Here is a 17629-nt window from a genome sequence, read left to right as displayed (position 1 = left end):
ATATTACAGCTCAGTTGCTGTTGATGTGTCCTGACACCATGCTTAAGCCTCTTCATGAATCAGGAGCATTGTATGAATGGCGTGCACCTCTGGGTGCGCCCCACCACAAATCTTACTCCAGTGCCTGCTAAAATTTATGGCGTAGAAAATGCCGCCGCTCTCACTTTGTCGTAGCTGGGTGAAAAAGGCATCAAAATTTTAGAGAAGCCTCAATTTGATTCAAAATTATGCGAGTTTTCAGAGCAGAATACTGGCGTAAAAGCTTTGATGAATCAGGCTCTACATGTGGACATACCCAAAGGATGTGTCTTTTTGCTGAGTTTTTGGAGTGAAGCTAAGTCCCCCTCAAAACTTAGTTTCCTCTCCAAAAACACTCAGTGTGAACACACTCTAATGAGGAATTTACTTTACTGCTTTACTGATTATACAGACATCTAAAACTATTCCTAATGAGGCTCATCATGAGGTCTGGAGAAATCAGATTGTATTGTGTCATCGTTTGTGGGTTTCTCATTTTCAAGGGAAATAGCCTATTTCCACATCACTTGATGGACGCCCAGTCATCTATGAATCAGCTTGTGATGAGGAATCAGGAGCTCAATCCTGGACACATTAAATTTAATTTTCACCTATTCACTTTAAATGGCTGCACCACAAACAAAATGGAAAAAGCACAATGGCTCCTCCGTATGGGGGACTGTGCCTGGCACTGCACTTTATTATGTTCACATGAATGAGACGAGCTGCAGTACCAAGCACAGGTGCTAGTGTTGTGTGAATCGATTCTCAGGACCCGGGCCATTGGCCACACCAGTAATCTGTGGCCCTTGACGGGGAGCCATGAGAACTGCCTCCTACCTCCCGCCATCCTTGGCTCTACTTTTGATTAGCCAGTCCAACACAACGTCATGTGAAATGCACATGTGACATCATGCCCGGCTGCTGGGCTTTAGTCTGGTGTCTACAGACTACTCACATGGATTATGGAGCAGGTCCTGTGAGTCGACCAACCTGAACAAGTGCCCGTCCATACGTTACTGCAGTGCCGGGCACAGATGAGACGCTTTGCTTGGGTAGACAAACAAGAAAAAAGCATCTTTTCTAACCCTTGCTAACCCCTTTAGTTCTTGGATAACTGCTTTAACCCATTCTCATCATAGGAAATAATATTACTTTCATGTTGGGTGTAGGTGTAGTAGCAGGCTCAAGAGCCAATTCAACCCCACACACGGCAGATGCCAGCTGTGTTACACAGCAAGCTCTGACCCTGACAGCAACATTAAGAAGAGCAATCCCAGGGGGACATCCATCGGCCAGCCTATCAGGTTGCCATGGTAGGCAGAGGCCTGCTAAAGGTCCCCGTTGCCACCATCTTGGTATTTGTGTAAAGCTCAGACACATGCTAGGCTTCATTGCAGGCCATGATTTTCACTATATACTACAATACAATGGTATTGCAGTATACAGTACAATCGATAACTGGTTCAAGGCCCTGGGGGGAATTAAAATAAGTGGAAAGCATTTAAAAAAAATAAATAAATAAAAAGAATAAATAAATATATATATCACCCTCCTTTTCACGATACTAAAAAAAGGTATTAAAAAAACAGATCTACTTTATTGTCATGTCTTATCCATCAACATAAGGATCATTGCTGTGATACCGCCCAAGTGGGCAGATGACTACTGTCATATTTTATACAATTTCATCACATTATGGTATAATTATAATAAGATGGTGTCGGTGATTTTGTGTCAATAAATGTAGCATGATCAGCTCTGCTATATTCAGGGACTTGCCACTCATTCTGTCACCGGACATAATCTACTCTGCCAGGTCCACAAAATCATCTCAGTTACTACCATGCTTAATCACAGCAACATGTTCGGCCCTGCTACATTCAGAAAATCGCTTCTTGCACCGCAGTTTACTCTACGGGATCAGTTCTGCTCGATTCATAAATCCAACATGACAACATCCAACCCCTCAATTATGCTGCAAACATATCACTGGTACGTACATCCTCGGCTCAGCTACATGTAAAAATGCCACTCTACTTGGCATGAGGCTCATCTCTGCTCCACAATGTTATTAGGAGTATTACTATTTGTAAGAGAAAACCAGGAGTGGGTGATAAATGCAGAATTGGTGACTTGTTTCTATTATACCTTTTCTCTGATTGTTCCTCATCTGGTTTGGGCTTCCACTCCTGAGAAAAAATACTGATCAAATACTGATAGTGGATTTATTATGAAGCAAAATTAAATGCTGTATGTCACGTTTCTTTAGGTTGCAAATGTGGTAAAAATGTTCTAAAAAATATATTTTTAATTTTCCTGCATGACCCGATTAAAATCCATCCATTTCTGCAGTTTTTTTTTATTTTCTGGGCATACAGCATATTACATTTGGTTCATGTAATTTTATAAATAACATGATCGATATTGCAATTCAAATACTGTTTATCCTCTTCCCTCGTGCACCTTACATGTACGCCCGATGTCGGATGTGCATGTATTGTGCAGAATCAGGAGTTGAGCCTGCATCATACATATCAGGTGCAAGCTGTGTTATACAGCCAGCACCTTCCTCTAACAGCAGCCACCAGAGCTAACTCTAATTGCTGCTGTTCCATTACTAAAAGGGAACCTGTCAGCAGGTTTTCCCAATATAAAGTAAAGCCACCACCCTTAACTCCTCCTGTGCCACAGTCCAGCAATCTATTTAAGCCCTCAATTCCCCCTGCATATCCAACAAAAAAATCTTTTATCATTCTCCCAGCTCGTATGCTAATGAACATACATGGTCCAGTCTAGTTCAATGGGCATTGTTGGTCTTTACCTGTTGTCTCCCCTATCCCCCACACTTGCAGCCTTCTGCCTCGATTGATGTGGATGAGGAGTCCTACATTATCCACACAGCGCTGGAAATCTCGCACCTGCGCAGTTGAAGCACAGGCCTGCACAGGCACACTGTGTTCTGTCCTGCTAAGTCCTGTAATGAGCATGTGCTGATACTCGCATTGCAAGATGCGCCTCCGCATGCCTGTGCTTCACAGCGCTGCATGGATGACGTAGGGCACGTCATCCACATCAATCACGTCAGGGGCACGCAACTGCGGGGTGAGAGAAGGTGCGGGGCAAAGACTAGTAATATCCATTGGACCGGACGTGCCAATTAGCATACAGCGAGGCAGAATTCTAAAAGCTATTTTTTTGGATATGAAGGAGGAGTTAGGGACTTATATAGATATTGCTGGACTGTAGTACAAAATGAGTTAAAAGTGTTTATATTAGGAAAACTTGCTGACAGGTTCCCTTTAGGGCTTATTCACACATCAATATTTGTTATTATTTATTATTATAGCGCCATTTATTCCATGGCGCTTTACATGTGAAAGGGGTATACATAGCACAAACAATTACAATAAATTTTGAACAATACAAGTCGGCGACTGGTACAGGAGGAGCGAGGACCCTGACTGAGAGGGCTCACAGCCTACAAAGGATGGGTGAGGATACAGTAGGTGAGGGTAGAGCTGGTGGTGCAGCGATATGGTGGAGCGGTGGTTACTGCAGGTTGTAGGCTTGTCGGAAGAGGTGGGTCTTCAGGTTCCTTTTGAAGGTTTCCACGGTAGGTGAGAGTCTGATATGTTGGGGTAGAGAGTTCCAGAGTAGGGGGGATGCACGGGAGAAATCTTGTATGTGATTGTGGGAAGAGGGGAGTAGAGAAGGAGATCTTGTGAGGATTGGAGGTTGCGTGCAGGTATATACCGGGAGACTAGGTCACAGATGTATGGAGGAGACAGGTTGTGGATGGCTTTGTATGCCGTGGTTAGGGTTTTGAACTGGAGTCTCTGGGCAATGGGGATTGACAGAGAGGAGAGGCCAATATTTGGTCAGTATTTTGCATCAGTGTTTGTAAGCCAAAACCAGGAGTAGAACTTAGAGAAAAACTATAATTGGAAGATTGACACCTTTTCTGTGTTTTGGAGATACTCCTTGTTTTGGCATACAAATACTGATGAAATGCTGATTAAAAATACAGATGTGTGAATAAAGCCTTAAATGCTTCTGTCAATAAGACAGTGGTATTTAGATGGCGTGATTTGGGACAAGGGCCTGTTACTATGCCCATTGGTTTTCTCCCCTGCGATGTGGGTACCGATGGTTTGCCCGTGGAAAACTCCAAAGACATACTGTTAGGTAATTTAGATTGTGAGCCTCGATGGGGACAGTGATAATGTCTGTAAAGTGCTGTGGAAATTAATGGCGCTATATAAGTGAGTAAAAGAAATAAATAAAAAATATGGAAGGCTCCTTTCGCTGTCATACCTGTCACAGGTTGGCCTTCTTAGGAGATCGTTAAATGATATACCGTATGGTCAAGTTCAAGTTAAAAATATTAAAAAAGTAAATAAAATAAGAAAGTTTGAATTGACACCTTTTTCTCAATACAAAAATAAAGGAAAAAAAATGTGATATCGCCACGTCCGCAAAGGTCCAATCTATCAAAATATAAAATTACTTAAGTCATATGGTAAATGCTGTAAAGCAGAAAAAATTAAAATGCCAGGATTGCCGTATTTTAGTCACCTCTTCTCAAAAAAACAAAATAAAAAGTGTTCAAAGCATTGTATATACCCCAAAATGGTACCAATGAAAACTATAGCTCAGCATGCAAAAACAAGCCCTCTCAAATATCCATTGATGGAAAAATAAAAAAATGTAAGGGTCTCAGAGAATGGTGACTCAAATTTTTTTTTTCTTTTTTTCACTAAAACAATACAACTTTGGTATCGCTATAAACGTAAGAATCATGTTATCAGATCATTTTAAAAACAAAACCCCACAAAACAATGAGGGGATTGTGGTGGGTTTTTCACTACTTTACCAAAAATCTATTTCCCCGTTTTCCAGTACATCATATAGTTAAGTAAATGGTGCCATTCAAACTGCTGTGCGTCTAACAAAAAAAAACAATCCCTCATGCAGCTATGTCAACATTAATAAAAAAAAAAGTTACGGCTTTTGGAAAAAGTGGAGCACAAAAAAAAAAAAGTGCAAACACAAAAATTAGCTCCAATGAGAAGGGTTGAATGGGAAAAACAGTGGAGTTAGTGGTATCATTAATGGCTTGGCTTGAAGATAATATATTTTCAAGCTACCTTGCCAATTTTTCTTCTACCATTCGTGTTAAATTGTTACATTTATTGGTGAGGAGAAGAAAAAACACAGTAAGGAATTAGTTAGGGGTCTGGTGTCAGACCATCAAATCTAGAATACCAGAGTCAAGGTGTTAAATTAGAAAAACAGTGGAGTTTGTGGTATCATTAATGGTTTGGCTTGGAGATAACATATTTCCCCAGGTACATCTCATGCTCCGTCAGACATCCAAAAAAAACAATTTATCATTTCTTGTGTATTATAAAATGTTTGTTATTGTGTAAAGTACTTCGGTCCTGACTAAGGACCAGGGCTGTGGAGTCAGTAAGCCAAACCTCCGACTCCTCAATTTCCATGACTCCGACTCCCTCATCCATGGCTCATGTTTAAGTGATAAATTTACTGTAGCACAGATTCATCTCAGCTAAAAGCCTAGACCCTTAGATCAGGAATAGGACAGACATTTATAGGACATTTCACAACTTTCCCAAATTCTTATGAAAAAATATATTCCCCACAAACTGCATTGAACTATTTTAGGAGTGGGAGTCGGTCCATTTTATACGGACTCCGACTCCGATTCCACCAAAATGGGCTCCGACTACGACTCCGACTCCACAGCCCTGCTAAGGACACAAAACGGGCAATTTATCAGTGTGTTTTTGCCAGCAAATCTGGAGTAAAACACTTTGAAAAGATGCTAAATTATTGCGCAACTCAAAGTTGTGCAAAAATTTAGCTATTTATGTCTTTTCACACCAGTTTAGAGCAGCTACGCCAAAATGGGCAAAGCAGGGAAAAGCTGGTCTGGGACAGAGCGTGGCCTGCCCGTCAAGTTCATCAATATTTATGCCAGAAATGTCACTCCAGTCCCTGGCATGGTGCATGAAGATACACGCCACTGATGAGATGCGCCAGATTCATTAAGTGGCATGTGCCGCCCTCATTAAGACCGGTGTAAAAGATGCCAGTCTTAATGAATCGGGGACTTTGTACTTGAAAAATCTGTTAGCTCTGAGTCTGAACATTACTTTCTGGTGGTTTTTATAACTATTTGATAACTGAATAAAAAAGTTTTTAATCTGGAGAACCGGAGTGCTTTTTCCCAGGCGCCCACAAAGCTGGCATAGTCCTGCTTATAGCTGCCATATTGGCTCCTGTTACCGCAGCTCATCCCAAATACAGTCCCCCGTACAGGCGTGTCTTTGTGCTTCAATTATAATAAAGGGGGCGCAATGCCCCCTTTCCTTTGCCCTTTTCAATATGCTGATTTGTAAGGTTCCCGGTGATCAAACGTTGCATTCCCTTTGGGGTCCAGGAGCTGCAGCTGTATAACCTGAATCTAGGGAATTAACTTCCTCTAGCTTGTCCAAGCCTTGACCTTATTAACTTTTCCTATGTTTTCCTTTATATCAATAACCCCAGAAAATTACACAAAAACAAACCAAGAATTCGCCTGAGGACGCTTTTTCTTCACCGACCATTGGGATCAGCGTTCATAACATAATCTGGGAACATCTGGTATATAAATGGCTACACATGGGGGAAGACAAATTAGAAATTGTAATGACAGGGAGCTGGCGGCGGCCATTGAGTGACTCACGCTATGGCAGGCATGTAATGGTTGAATTTGCCCAGAAATTCTGTCAGACTTAGAGGTTCATCGTATGATATGACCTTAAGGAGTCCTTCCACCGTGTCCGCTGGGATTTTGATCTGCCTTCTCCTGCATGGAGGAAAATTGCAGATTAGTAGAAATACAATATAAAAAACACAGCTCTATAGTATGAGAGCCCCTACAAACAGCACTTCATATTTCAGCTCCATACCAAAGATTAATATGGACCTCCATTAAGATGTCGGTATTCCTACCCAGTACAAAAGAGTTTGGTATTAGTTTTCCCAATCCATGCTCTTTTAAAGGACTCCTGGGCCAATTCCTAACCACTTTGTTTGCCAAAATATATACTTTCTCTGGAGAGGGAAGTCCTGCACAAGTTCTAGAAAAAACTTTTTGACAGTGAGGGTGATTAACGAGTGGAACAGGCTGCCACGAGAGGTGATGAGTTCACCTTCAATGGACGTCTTCAAACAGAGGCTGGACAGACATCTGTCTGAGATGGTTTAGTGAATCCTGCATTGAGCAGGAGGTTGGACACGATGACCCTGGAGGTCCCCTCCAACTCTACCATTCTATGATTCTATGAGTTCTCACTACTGAATAAGAAAATACATGGATAATCCAGGAATATGTCCCCTCTCCCTTGGACGCTATCGAAGCCGCATGGCCTGCTTTTGATCTACATATGCCCTTGCTCAGCTTCCTTTCCTCTGTGAGTATGACATGAGGAGCTTTTCAAAGATTGGATTAATAATTCAATAAAATACAAGTAAAATGATGGCAAAAGTAGTACCTCCTAATCCCTTCTTCACCTCCAGCTCAGTATCAATTTACTCTACAGGTAAAGAAAAACCTGAACAACCTGAGACAGACTGGTTGCTAGGGACACGCTGTCTGACAACCATATAATAAAAGCTGTGGCTGTTATTCAGTTTGGTTGCAAAGAACAAGCTGTCTAATACAGTGGGTACGGAAAGTATTCAGACGACTTTAAATTTTTCACTCTTTGTTTCATTGCAGCCATTTGGTAAATTCTAAAAAGTTATTTTTTTTCTCATTAAAGTACACTCTGCACCCCATCTTGACTGAAAAAAAACAGAAATGTAGAAATTTTTGCAAATTTATTAAAAAAGATCCTAGTTACTTACCGGTAACGGGATTTTACAGAGCCCATGACAGCACCACCTGAGAGAGGGTATCCGCCCACCAAGGACAGGAACCTACTGAATAAAAAGGCGGTACCTCTCCTCCGCATCAGTTTTTGTTTCAGAGCATGAGAGGGCCTCCGAAGACAGGTTAATACATAACCACCACCTCAACATATGTACTAAACACCTTAAAAAAAGTGCACACCACAGTGATAAAGGGGAGGGAATTAATAGGGTGCTGTCATGGGCTCTGTAAAATCCCATTACCGGTAAGTAACTAGGATCTTTTCCCCTTCTCCCATGACAGCACCACCTGAGAGATTTATAGAGATCAAATACCAGAGGGAGGGATCACCGCTTGCAACACCCTTCTACCAAAGGACAGATCAGTAGAAGAGGAAAGGTCAAGACGGTAATGTTTGTAAAATGTAGCAGGGGATGACCAAGTTGCCGCCTTACATATAATGTCGATGGGCACATCCGCCTTCTCAGCCCAGGAAGCAGCTACCGCTCTGGTGGAATGGGCCTTCAGGTTCTCAGGAACCGGCAGATTGCTAGAAGAGTAGGCTAAGGTAATAGTATCCCTGACCCATCTAGCTATGGTCCCCCTTGTAACCTTAAGTCCTTTCCTAGCCCCCTGAAAGGATATAAATAAAGCGTCACTCTTTCTCCAGGCTTTTGTCACTTCCAAATACTGGACTAACACCCTCTTAACATCTAAGGTGTGAAGCTTATGTTCCTCAGAATCCCTAGGATTAGGATAGAAGGAAGGGAGAGTGATTACTTGCGTCCTATGGAACTTGGAGGCTACCTTTGGAAGATAGGCCGGGTCTGGTCTTAAGATTACTCTATCCATACATACTTGAGTGAATGGATGGTTAACGGATAGTGCGTGTAAGTCACTGACTCTACGAGCTGATGTCAGGGCCACCAATAGCGCAGTCTTTAAAGTTAAGATTTTTTCTGAAACCTTCTCTAAGGGCTCGAAGGGAGGTTTGGTTAATGCTTCCAGAACTAAATTAAGGTCCCAAGGAGGCATTCTTGGAACAGGAATAGGTCTGGATCTATGACAGGCTTTAATAAATCTAATGATCCATCTATTTGCTGCCAAGTCATAATTATACAGTGCCCCCAGAGCCGATACCTGTACCTTAAGAGTACTGGTGGCTAGTCCCATGTTTAACCCCTTCTGGAGGAATTCTAGTATGGCCTCAATAGGAATCCTCCCTTTGGCAGACTGACCCGAGGTAGACAAGAACTTAGCCCAGGTTCTACCATAGATTCTAGTTGTTATCGGCTTTCTACTTGCTAGAAGGGTAGTAACAAGATCCGGAGAAAACCCCCTTTGCGTCAATAGCGACCTCTCAAAATCCAAGCCGTCAAATGCAGGCCCGCTCTTTGGGGATGACAGACTGGGCCCTGCCTGAGGAGATCCGGGATGTCCGGAAGAACCCATGGATCTGCTTGGGACATTCTCTTCATCCAAGTGAACCATGGTCTCTTGGGCCAGAACGGGGCGATCAATATAACCCTCGCCCGTTCCTCTCGGATCTTCCTCAGGATAGTAGGGATCAGTACTAAAGGGGGAAAGGCATAAGCTAGAGTGAAATCCCACTGAATCTGCAGCGCGTCCACCGCAAACGCCCCCTCTTTTGGATTCAGGGAGCAAAAGGTTTCGGTCTTCCGATTGTGTCTGTTTGCAAACAGATCTATCTGGGGCTGTCCCCACCGATCCACAATCTGCTGAAAAACGGCTGGATTCAACTCCCACTCTCCTTGTTTCAAGATGTGACGACTCAAGAAATCGGCCTTTATGTTCTCTTCCCCTTTTATATGCAGTGCCGAGAGCGTAACCAGCCGACTCTCGGCAAACCTGAAGATCTGATCCGCTATTAACATCAGAGGGAGAGACCTGGTACCCCCCTGATGATTGATGTAGGCGACTGTTGATCTGTTGTCTGACATTATCCTGACGTGAGGACCCTGAAGAACAGAACTGAATTCTTTTAGCGCGTTTCTGGCTGCCAACAGCTCTTTCATGTTGGAAGAGAGACTTGTCTCGCTGTCCGACCAGAGGCCTTGTACAGAACGATCCCTTAGGTGAGCTCCCCAACCTTCCGCACTTGCATCTGTTGTAATTGTATCCGACACCTGGAAGGTCCAAGGAACCCCCAAAGATAGGTTGACCGGAGATGTCCACCAGTCCAGGGAGTTGATCACAACATCTGGAAGAGATATTTTCCCATTCAGGCGACCTTTGAGCCGCCTGTCCGCTGTCAGAATCTCCTGTTGAAGACATCTGGAATGGTGCTGGGCCCACTGAACCGCCGGGATGCAAGACGTCATTGTACCCAACAGAGACATTGCACTCCTCAGGGTCATGGTCGGATTGCTGACAACCTGAGATGTTAGGGATCTGATCTTCAGTTTCTTTTCCTCTGGCAGAAGACAGGTTTGGTTTTCTGAGTCCAGAATGAGACCCAGGAAAGACTGAACCCTCTTTGGTTCCAGCCTTGACTTCTCCAGATTTAACAGCCAACCTAGGCGTCTTAGACTGGCCATGACGTCCGCCAGGGCTAGAGCACAGAGTTGACTTGATCTGCCCACTACTAAGAAGTCGTCCAGATAAGGGATGACCAAAATATCTCTTTCCCTCAAGTGCGCTGTGACCTCCAGAATGATTTTTGTGAAGACTCTCGGCGCCATGGAAATGCCAAAGGGAAGAGCTGCGAACTGAAAATGCCTTACGTGCCTGCCGAATTGTACAGCTACTCTTAGAAACTGTTGATGATCTGGCAAAATCGGGACGTGGTAGTAGGCGTCCTTCAGATCGAGGACGCACATAAAACAGTCCGGAAATAACATCTTTATGGCCGATTTTATTGTTTCCATCTTGAAAGGCCTGTAGATTAAATGGTCGTTCAGTCTCTTTAAGTTCGCAATGGTCCTGAAGGAGCCGTCCGGCTTCTTTATTAGGAAGAGAGTCGAATAGAATCCTCTTCCTTGCTCGGGTGCAGGTGTTTTCACCAGAACTCCTTTCATGAGCAGAGAGAGAACTTCCTGCTGTAAGGCTATCTGTTCCGCTAAACCTCTGGGGGCTGATATTTTGACAGTGTTCTTGGGCCTGCTTTTGAACTCTAATGTGAGCCCTCTCCTGATTATCCCTAAGATCCAAGAATTGGATGAAATTTCCTTCCAGGCAAGCAGGAAGTGGGACAATCTTCCTCCCACCTGGGGGGAACTGTCACTTAGGGGCTTTCTTATTCTCGGAGGAGGGACCCCCAAACATGAAGCCTCTGCTATACGGCTTTCGGTCTTTCCAGCTACCTTGGTCTCTGGGAGCTTTACTGCGGCTGTATTTTCTCTTCCGAAAGGAACTGTTAAATCGGGAACCAGACACCGTGGGAAATCCATGTTTTTTGTCTGCGGCTTTATCTAGGATGTCATCTAGACCTTTGCCGAACAAGAAGTCCCCCTCACAAGGGATTGAGCACAGTTTAGACTTTGACTGCACATCTCCTGGCCAGCTCTTGAGCCATAGCGCCCTACGGGCTGCATTAGAGAGGTTTGCAGACCGGGCAGCCAGCCTAACTGAATCTGCCGATGCATCTGCCAGGAATGCAGCCGCTCCCTGCACAAGAGGAAGGTCTGATAGAATTTTCTCCCTGGACACATTCCCCCTGATCTGGTCTTCCAATTGTTGAAGCCAGATCATCATAGATCTAGCAGTGCAGGTCGCTGCTACTGCCGGTTTAAGGGCCCCTGCTGACGACTCCCAGGTTTGCTTAAGGAAGGACTCCGCTTTTTTATCCAGCGGGTCTTTTAAGGCTCCTAAATCCTCAAAGGGCAGAGTGGATTTTTTTGAAGATTTTGAAATGGCCACGTCAATCTTAGGGGTTTTGTCCCATTTAGCCGCATCCTCATCCTCAAAGGGGTACCTGTTATGTTCTGCTACCAAAGCTAAGGAAAGAGAGGAGATCTGTCCCTACTATAGGACTCAGCTGAATCCCTACGATGTAACAGGGAACCTGATCCTGCGATCAGACCTGCTAAAGTCCTAATCTAGTCTGTACGGAGACCTATAGATGTGGGGAGGGAATCCCTACAAGTACTAAGGACTGGGAGGAATATGGGACACCTCCTAACAGAAATAGTAGCAGACAGACGAACAAACAAAATAGATAGAACATAGAGGTCCGTAGACCAAGCAAACTAACAGAGTTAGATACAGAGCACAGGCTAGCTAGAAAGTAGATATACAATGAAGTCCAGCAAAGCCAGAAGGGCGGAGCAGGATTAAATAGGCCAACAAGGTCATGTGACCAGCAAAGGAAAAAAAACCTAACAGCAAGGTTCTAACAGTACCCCCCCTTCTAAGAGGATCCTCCGGATCCCCTAGGACCAGGCTTATCAGGAAATCTCCTGTGAAACGCTCTGATAAGTCTGGACGCGGAAACATCATCTGACCTCACCCAAGAGTTATCCTCGGGTCCGAAACCTTTCCAGGCCACAAGATACTGCAAACTACCTCTATACCGTCTAGAGTCAAGGATGCGAGAAATTTCATATTCCCCGTCCTCCACCACCGGAGGAACAGAGGCAGAGGCGTCACCATCCGACACAACAGCTTTTTTTAACAGAGAGACATGAAAGACCGGATTAATTCTCCAGGAGGTAGGAACCTCCAACCTAACAGCAGATTGGTTGACAACCTGAAGCACCTTAAAGGGCCCTACAAACTTGGGACCCAATTTCTTAGAAGGAATCCTCAACCGCAGATTCCTAGAGGACAACCAAACCATGTCACCAACAGTGAACAAAACCTCCTGTCGTTTCCTATCAAAGTAGTCTTTAGATTTTCTGTTGGCCTCCTGAAGATTACCACGCACATCCGTCCAAACTCTTTCCAAATCACCGGAAAAATTCTCCTCCTCAGGCACGGCAGATCCCAACTTGGAGAACGACCCAAACGACGGATGTCTCCCAGAACAACAAAAAAAAGGCGAACAACCAGCAGAAGAAGATGTATGATTGTTCAGAGCAAATTCGGCAAGTGGCAGAAACTCAGACCACCCCTCTTGATTGTCTGCCACAAAACAACGCAAGAACTGCTCAACATCCTGGTTTTTCCTTTCTGTCTGGCCATTAGATTCAGGATGATATCCGGACGAAAACGACAAATGAATTCCCAACCTGTCACAAAAGGCACGCCAAAAACGAGCCACGAACTGAGGACCCCTATCAGAAACAATGTCAGTAGGAACGCCATGAAGTCTGACAATTTCCTTGACAAAGGCCTTAGCGAGAGTTTTAGCGCAGGGCAGTTTGACGAAGGGAACCAAGTGACACATCTTGCTAAAACGGTCCACGACCACCCAGATGACAGTAAAACCCTCAGAGGGGGGAAGGTCAGTTATAAAGTCCATAGCCAAATGTGTCCAAGGAGCACTGGGGACCTCCAAAGGACAAAGCAACCCCGCAGCAGGAGTATGTGAGGACTTAGATCTAGCACATATAGTACATTGGCGCACCCACTTAATGACTTCCTTCTGCCATCCAGGCCACCAAAAACTGCGACCCACCAGTCTCTTGGTCTCAGAGATTCCGGGATGACCTGCCAACCGAGATTCGTGACACTCAACAAACAAATCTCTCCTAAAGGTCCCAGGCACAAACAACCTCCCATGAGGAGTGTTAGATGGGGCATTCTCCTGAGCTTTAAGAATCTCATCTTCCAAAACGGAGTCTAAAGCAGCTATCACAACACCTTCTTGTAAAATGTTTTCCTCTTTCTCAGCACCGACTATGGGAGAAAAACTGCGAGACAAGGCATCCGCCTTAACATTCTTAGTACCAGGGATGTAAGTAACGGAGAAATTAAACCGCGAGAAAAACAGTGCCCACCTAGCCTGACGGGCATTCAGGCGCTTGGCAGCATCAAGATATATCAGATTTTTATGATCCGTAAGAACCTGAACGGGAAATTCCGCACCTTCCAAGAAGTGGCGCCAGTGTTCAAATGCGAGTTTAATAGCCAATAATTCCCGATTACCAATATCGTAATTCAATTCAGTCTCCGAAAATTTTTTTGAAAAAAAGGCACAGGGATGTAATCCATCCCCGTTATCCTGAGACAATACTGCGCCAACCCCCACAGAGGAAGCATCAACCTCAACCAAAAACGGCCTAGTAACATCAGGCTGCATAAGGATGGGAGCAGAGGTGAACCTCTCTTTGAGATACACAAAAGCTTCAATGGCCTCAGAAGACCACTGAACCGCATCAGCACCTTTCCTGGTGAGATCAGTCAGAGGTTTGACAATACTAGAAAAATTTTTTATGAATTTTCTATAGTAATTGGCGAAACCCAAAAACCTCTGTATCGATTTCAAACCAATAGGCCTAGGCCATTCCTGCACAGCCTGAACCTTAACCGGATCCATCTCAAAACCTTTGCTGGAGATAATGTAGCCCAAAAAACTAATTCTCTGTACAGCGAACTCACATTTCTCCAGCTTAGCAAAAAGCGAATTGTCCATTAATAACTGTAATACCTCACGCACGCTCCGCCAATGAGACTCCAGATCTGGCGAATAAATCAAAATGTTATCCAAATACACAACCACATTTTTACCGATCAAAGGTCTAAGGATGTCATTAATCAGATTCTGAAAAAATGCAGGAGCATTAGTAAGACCAAAAGGCATAACCAGATTCTCAAAATGACCCACAGGAGTGTTAAAAGCAGTCTTCCATTCATCACCCTCCTTCATGCGCAACAGATTGTATGCCCCCTTAAGGTCAATTTTAGAGAACCACTTGGCCCCCAATAACTGGTTAAACAGATCAGTAATCAATGGCAGTGGGTAAGGATTGCGTACCGTAATTTTGTTAATCTCACGAAAATCCAGACAAGGACGTAAACCGCCGTCCTTTTTTTTTACAAAAAAAAAATCCAACCGCCACAGGAGACTTAGAGGGCCTAATGTGACCGGCGGCCAAGCTTGTCTGTATGTATTCCTCCAAAGCCTTCCTCTCAGGAATAGTAAGGTTAAATAAACGACTCTTAGGAAGAGTCGCTCCAGGGACAAATTCAATAGAACAATCATAGTCTCTATGGGGAGGCAAAACCTGCGATTCTTTCTCAGAAAAAACTCTCCAAAAATCCTGAATAGGAACAGGCAATTCTCCCCTATCCAAAGCTGCAATACGCCCGTTACAACACTTGTCATAACATTTATGGCTCCAGGATTTAATTTCACTGGTAGACCAATCCAGTACAGGATTGTGAAATTTTAACCAGGGCAAACCCAATATTACTGGAGAAGGCAAGTTATTCAACACTACCAAATCCAATTTCTCATGGTGAACACCATTAATAGTGAGAGGAAATTCACTGACCTTGAGAGTAATATTCTTCAAAGGGGAACCATCCACAGAAACCACAGCAATGGGGGATGATAAAGGTTCAGGTTTTAAATTGAGTTTTTCCACGAATCCCCCATCAATTACATTCAGTGTAGACCCGCAATCAACAAACACCCGAAATTCCATTAATTTTTCCTGAGCAATCGTGGAAGCAGCTAAAAATATACCCTTGGAATTTAAACAGGCAATACGGGCGTGACTGACCATTTTTTTTTCTTTCTTCATACGAAGCTCACAGCCTTTAATCAAATGACCAGATTTTCCGCAATAGAAACACAAGCCTTCCGAAAAACGACGGTCTTTTTCTTGAGAGCGAGGTGCCACCGATCCAATCTCCATCGGTTCACCACTGTTAGTACACACATTATCATAACCAGAAACTGACATAGCAGAGGATTTGCTCTCATTAACCCTAGCACGCAGTCTTCTATCCACCCGTATAGCTAATTGCATAGCCTGTTGCAAATCCTCAGGTGTAGGATAAGCAATTAGCAGGTCTTTAACCCTTTCACTGAGCCCAGCAAGAAATAGACTTTTCAGAGCAGAATCGTTCCACCCTGTTTGAGTGGACCAACGACGAAAATGTGTACAATATTTTTCCACATTACTTGATCCTTGTTTTAAACGTCTCAACTCAGTCTCAGCTGATGCGACACGGTCAGGATCATCATATAATAGTCCCAAAGCAGAAAAAAAACTATCCACTGATCTGAAGCATGAATCACTAGGTTGCAAAGAAAAGGCCCACTCCTGAGGCTCTTTGCGCAAAAGTGACATTATGAACCCTACGCGCTGGGATTCATCCCCAGAGGACTTAGGTCTCAAACGAAAATACAATAAGCAAGCATTTTTAAATGAAAAAAATTCTCGGTGTTCACCAAAAAATAAATCCGGCAAACATACCTTAGGCTCCAAGAAATGTGCTCCAGGACAGTTACTCACATGCTGACGGAGCTCGGCCACCTCCAGAGAGAGTCCCTGCAGGCGATGAGCCAAATCCTGAACCGACACCATGATGGAACAGAAAAATCTTTCCTTAGAGAATTTGCTGGCTGGACTTACTGTTATGTTCTGCTACCAAAGCTAAGGAAAGAGAGGAGATCTGTCCCTACTATAGGACTCAGCTGAATCCCTACGATGTAACAGGGAACCTGATCCTGCGATCAGACCTGCTAAAGTCCTAATCTAGTCTGTACGGAGACCTATAGATGTGGGGAGGGAATCCCTACAAGTACTAAGGACTGGGAGGAATATGGGACACCTCCTAACAGAAATAGTAGCAGACAGACGAACAAACAAAATAGATAGAACATAGAGGTCCGTAGACCAAGCAAACTAACAGAGTTAGATACAGAGCACAGGCTAGCTAGAAAGTAGATATACAATGAAGTCCAGCAAAGCCAGAAGGGCGGAGCAGGATTAAATAGGCCAACAAGGTCATGTGACCAGCAAAGGAAAAAAAACCTAACAGCAAGGTTCTAACAGTACCTCCGCTTGGAGGATGACGGCAGCTGACCCTTCCTCTCCGGTTTCTTCCATTCCCTTTCTATCAGAGATTTAATCCTGTCATTGACCGGGAATGAGCGTCTCCTCCTTTGGTCTAAGCCCCTGAACATAACATCCTGGACTGTTCTGGGCACTTTGGTATCGGTAATACCCATAGTCCCTCTGACGGCTTTAACTAGTCTCTCAGTATTATCAACCGAAAAACAAGGTCTGCCCCCCCCATCATCATCCGAAGACTCCGATGACGATGAGGAGTGATTAGAGGAGGAAGGCAGTTCTCTCGTAAAACGGGACTCCACTGATTCCTCTGATTCTGAAGAAACTAGTTTTCGCTTCTTCTTTTTGAGTGAGGTTAAGCCTCTTAAAGACTCTCTGACCTCTGTCTGGATTAGATCCTTTAATTCTAAAGAAAACCTGGGGGACTCCTCTGCAATGGTTTTCTGAATACAGTCCGAGCATAGGTTTTTGGCATAGGAGGTGGGAAGACCGATTTTGCATAAAGCACACTCCCTGTTTTTACTTTTAGCACTACACTTCTTCGCCTCCTGCCCCAAGAAATAAAAGGAGAAGAAGGAGGAAAAGAGAGAGAGAGAAGAGCACATTATTCAAGGTGAGACTTTCACGAAGATCACTCACCACACTGCCGTTCAGACTAGGGTACCGGAGGCGGTGGTTGCCGTTCACATGAGGGCTCCCATCTGGCGGAGGTGGACTGACGAAGTCATTTCTGACCAGTCTTGCCGGAACTCGTACGCCCCTC

The 17629-nt window shown here is 44.2% G+C and overlaps 1 protein-coding gene across 2 annotated transcripts in view; it reads right to left on the bottom strand.

Moving 5' to 3' along the window:
• ADA (adenosine deaminase) overlaps positions 1 to 17629 on the bottom strand; it is a 108814-nt gene that overhangs the window by 40278 nt on the left and 50907 nt on the right. For both annotated transcript variants that reach the window (XM_073683059.1, XM_073683060.1), the window contains exon 3: positions 6770 to 6892. In XM_073683059.1, coding sequence (XP_073539160.1) covers positions 6770 to 6892 — 123 coding nt within the window. The remainder of the gene's footprint in view (positions 1 to 6769; positions 6893 to 17629) is intronic.

This window comes from Phyllobates terribilis, unplaced genomic scaffold (assembly GCF_046119375.1).
Source record: "Phyllobates terribilis strain yellow unplaced genomic scaffold, ASM4611937v1 Scaffold_5__5_contigs__length_657084704, whole genome shotgun sequence".
NCBI lineage: Eukaryota > Metazoa > Chordata > Amphibia > Anura > Dendrobatidae > Phyllobates > Phyllobates terribilis.
This window is presented reverse-complemented; position numbering and strand designations above follow the sequence as displayed.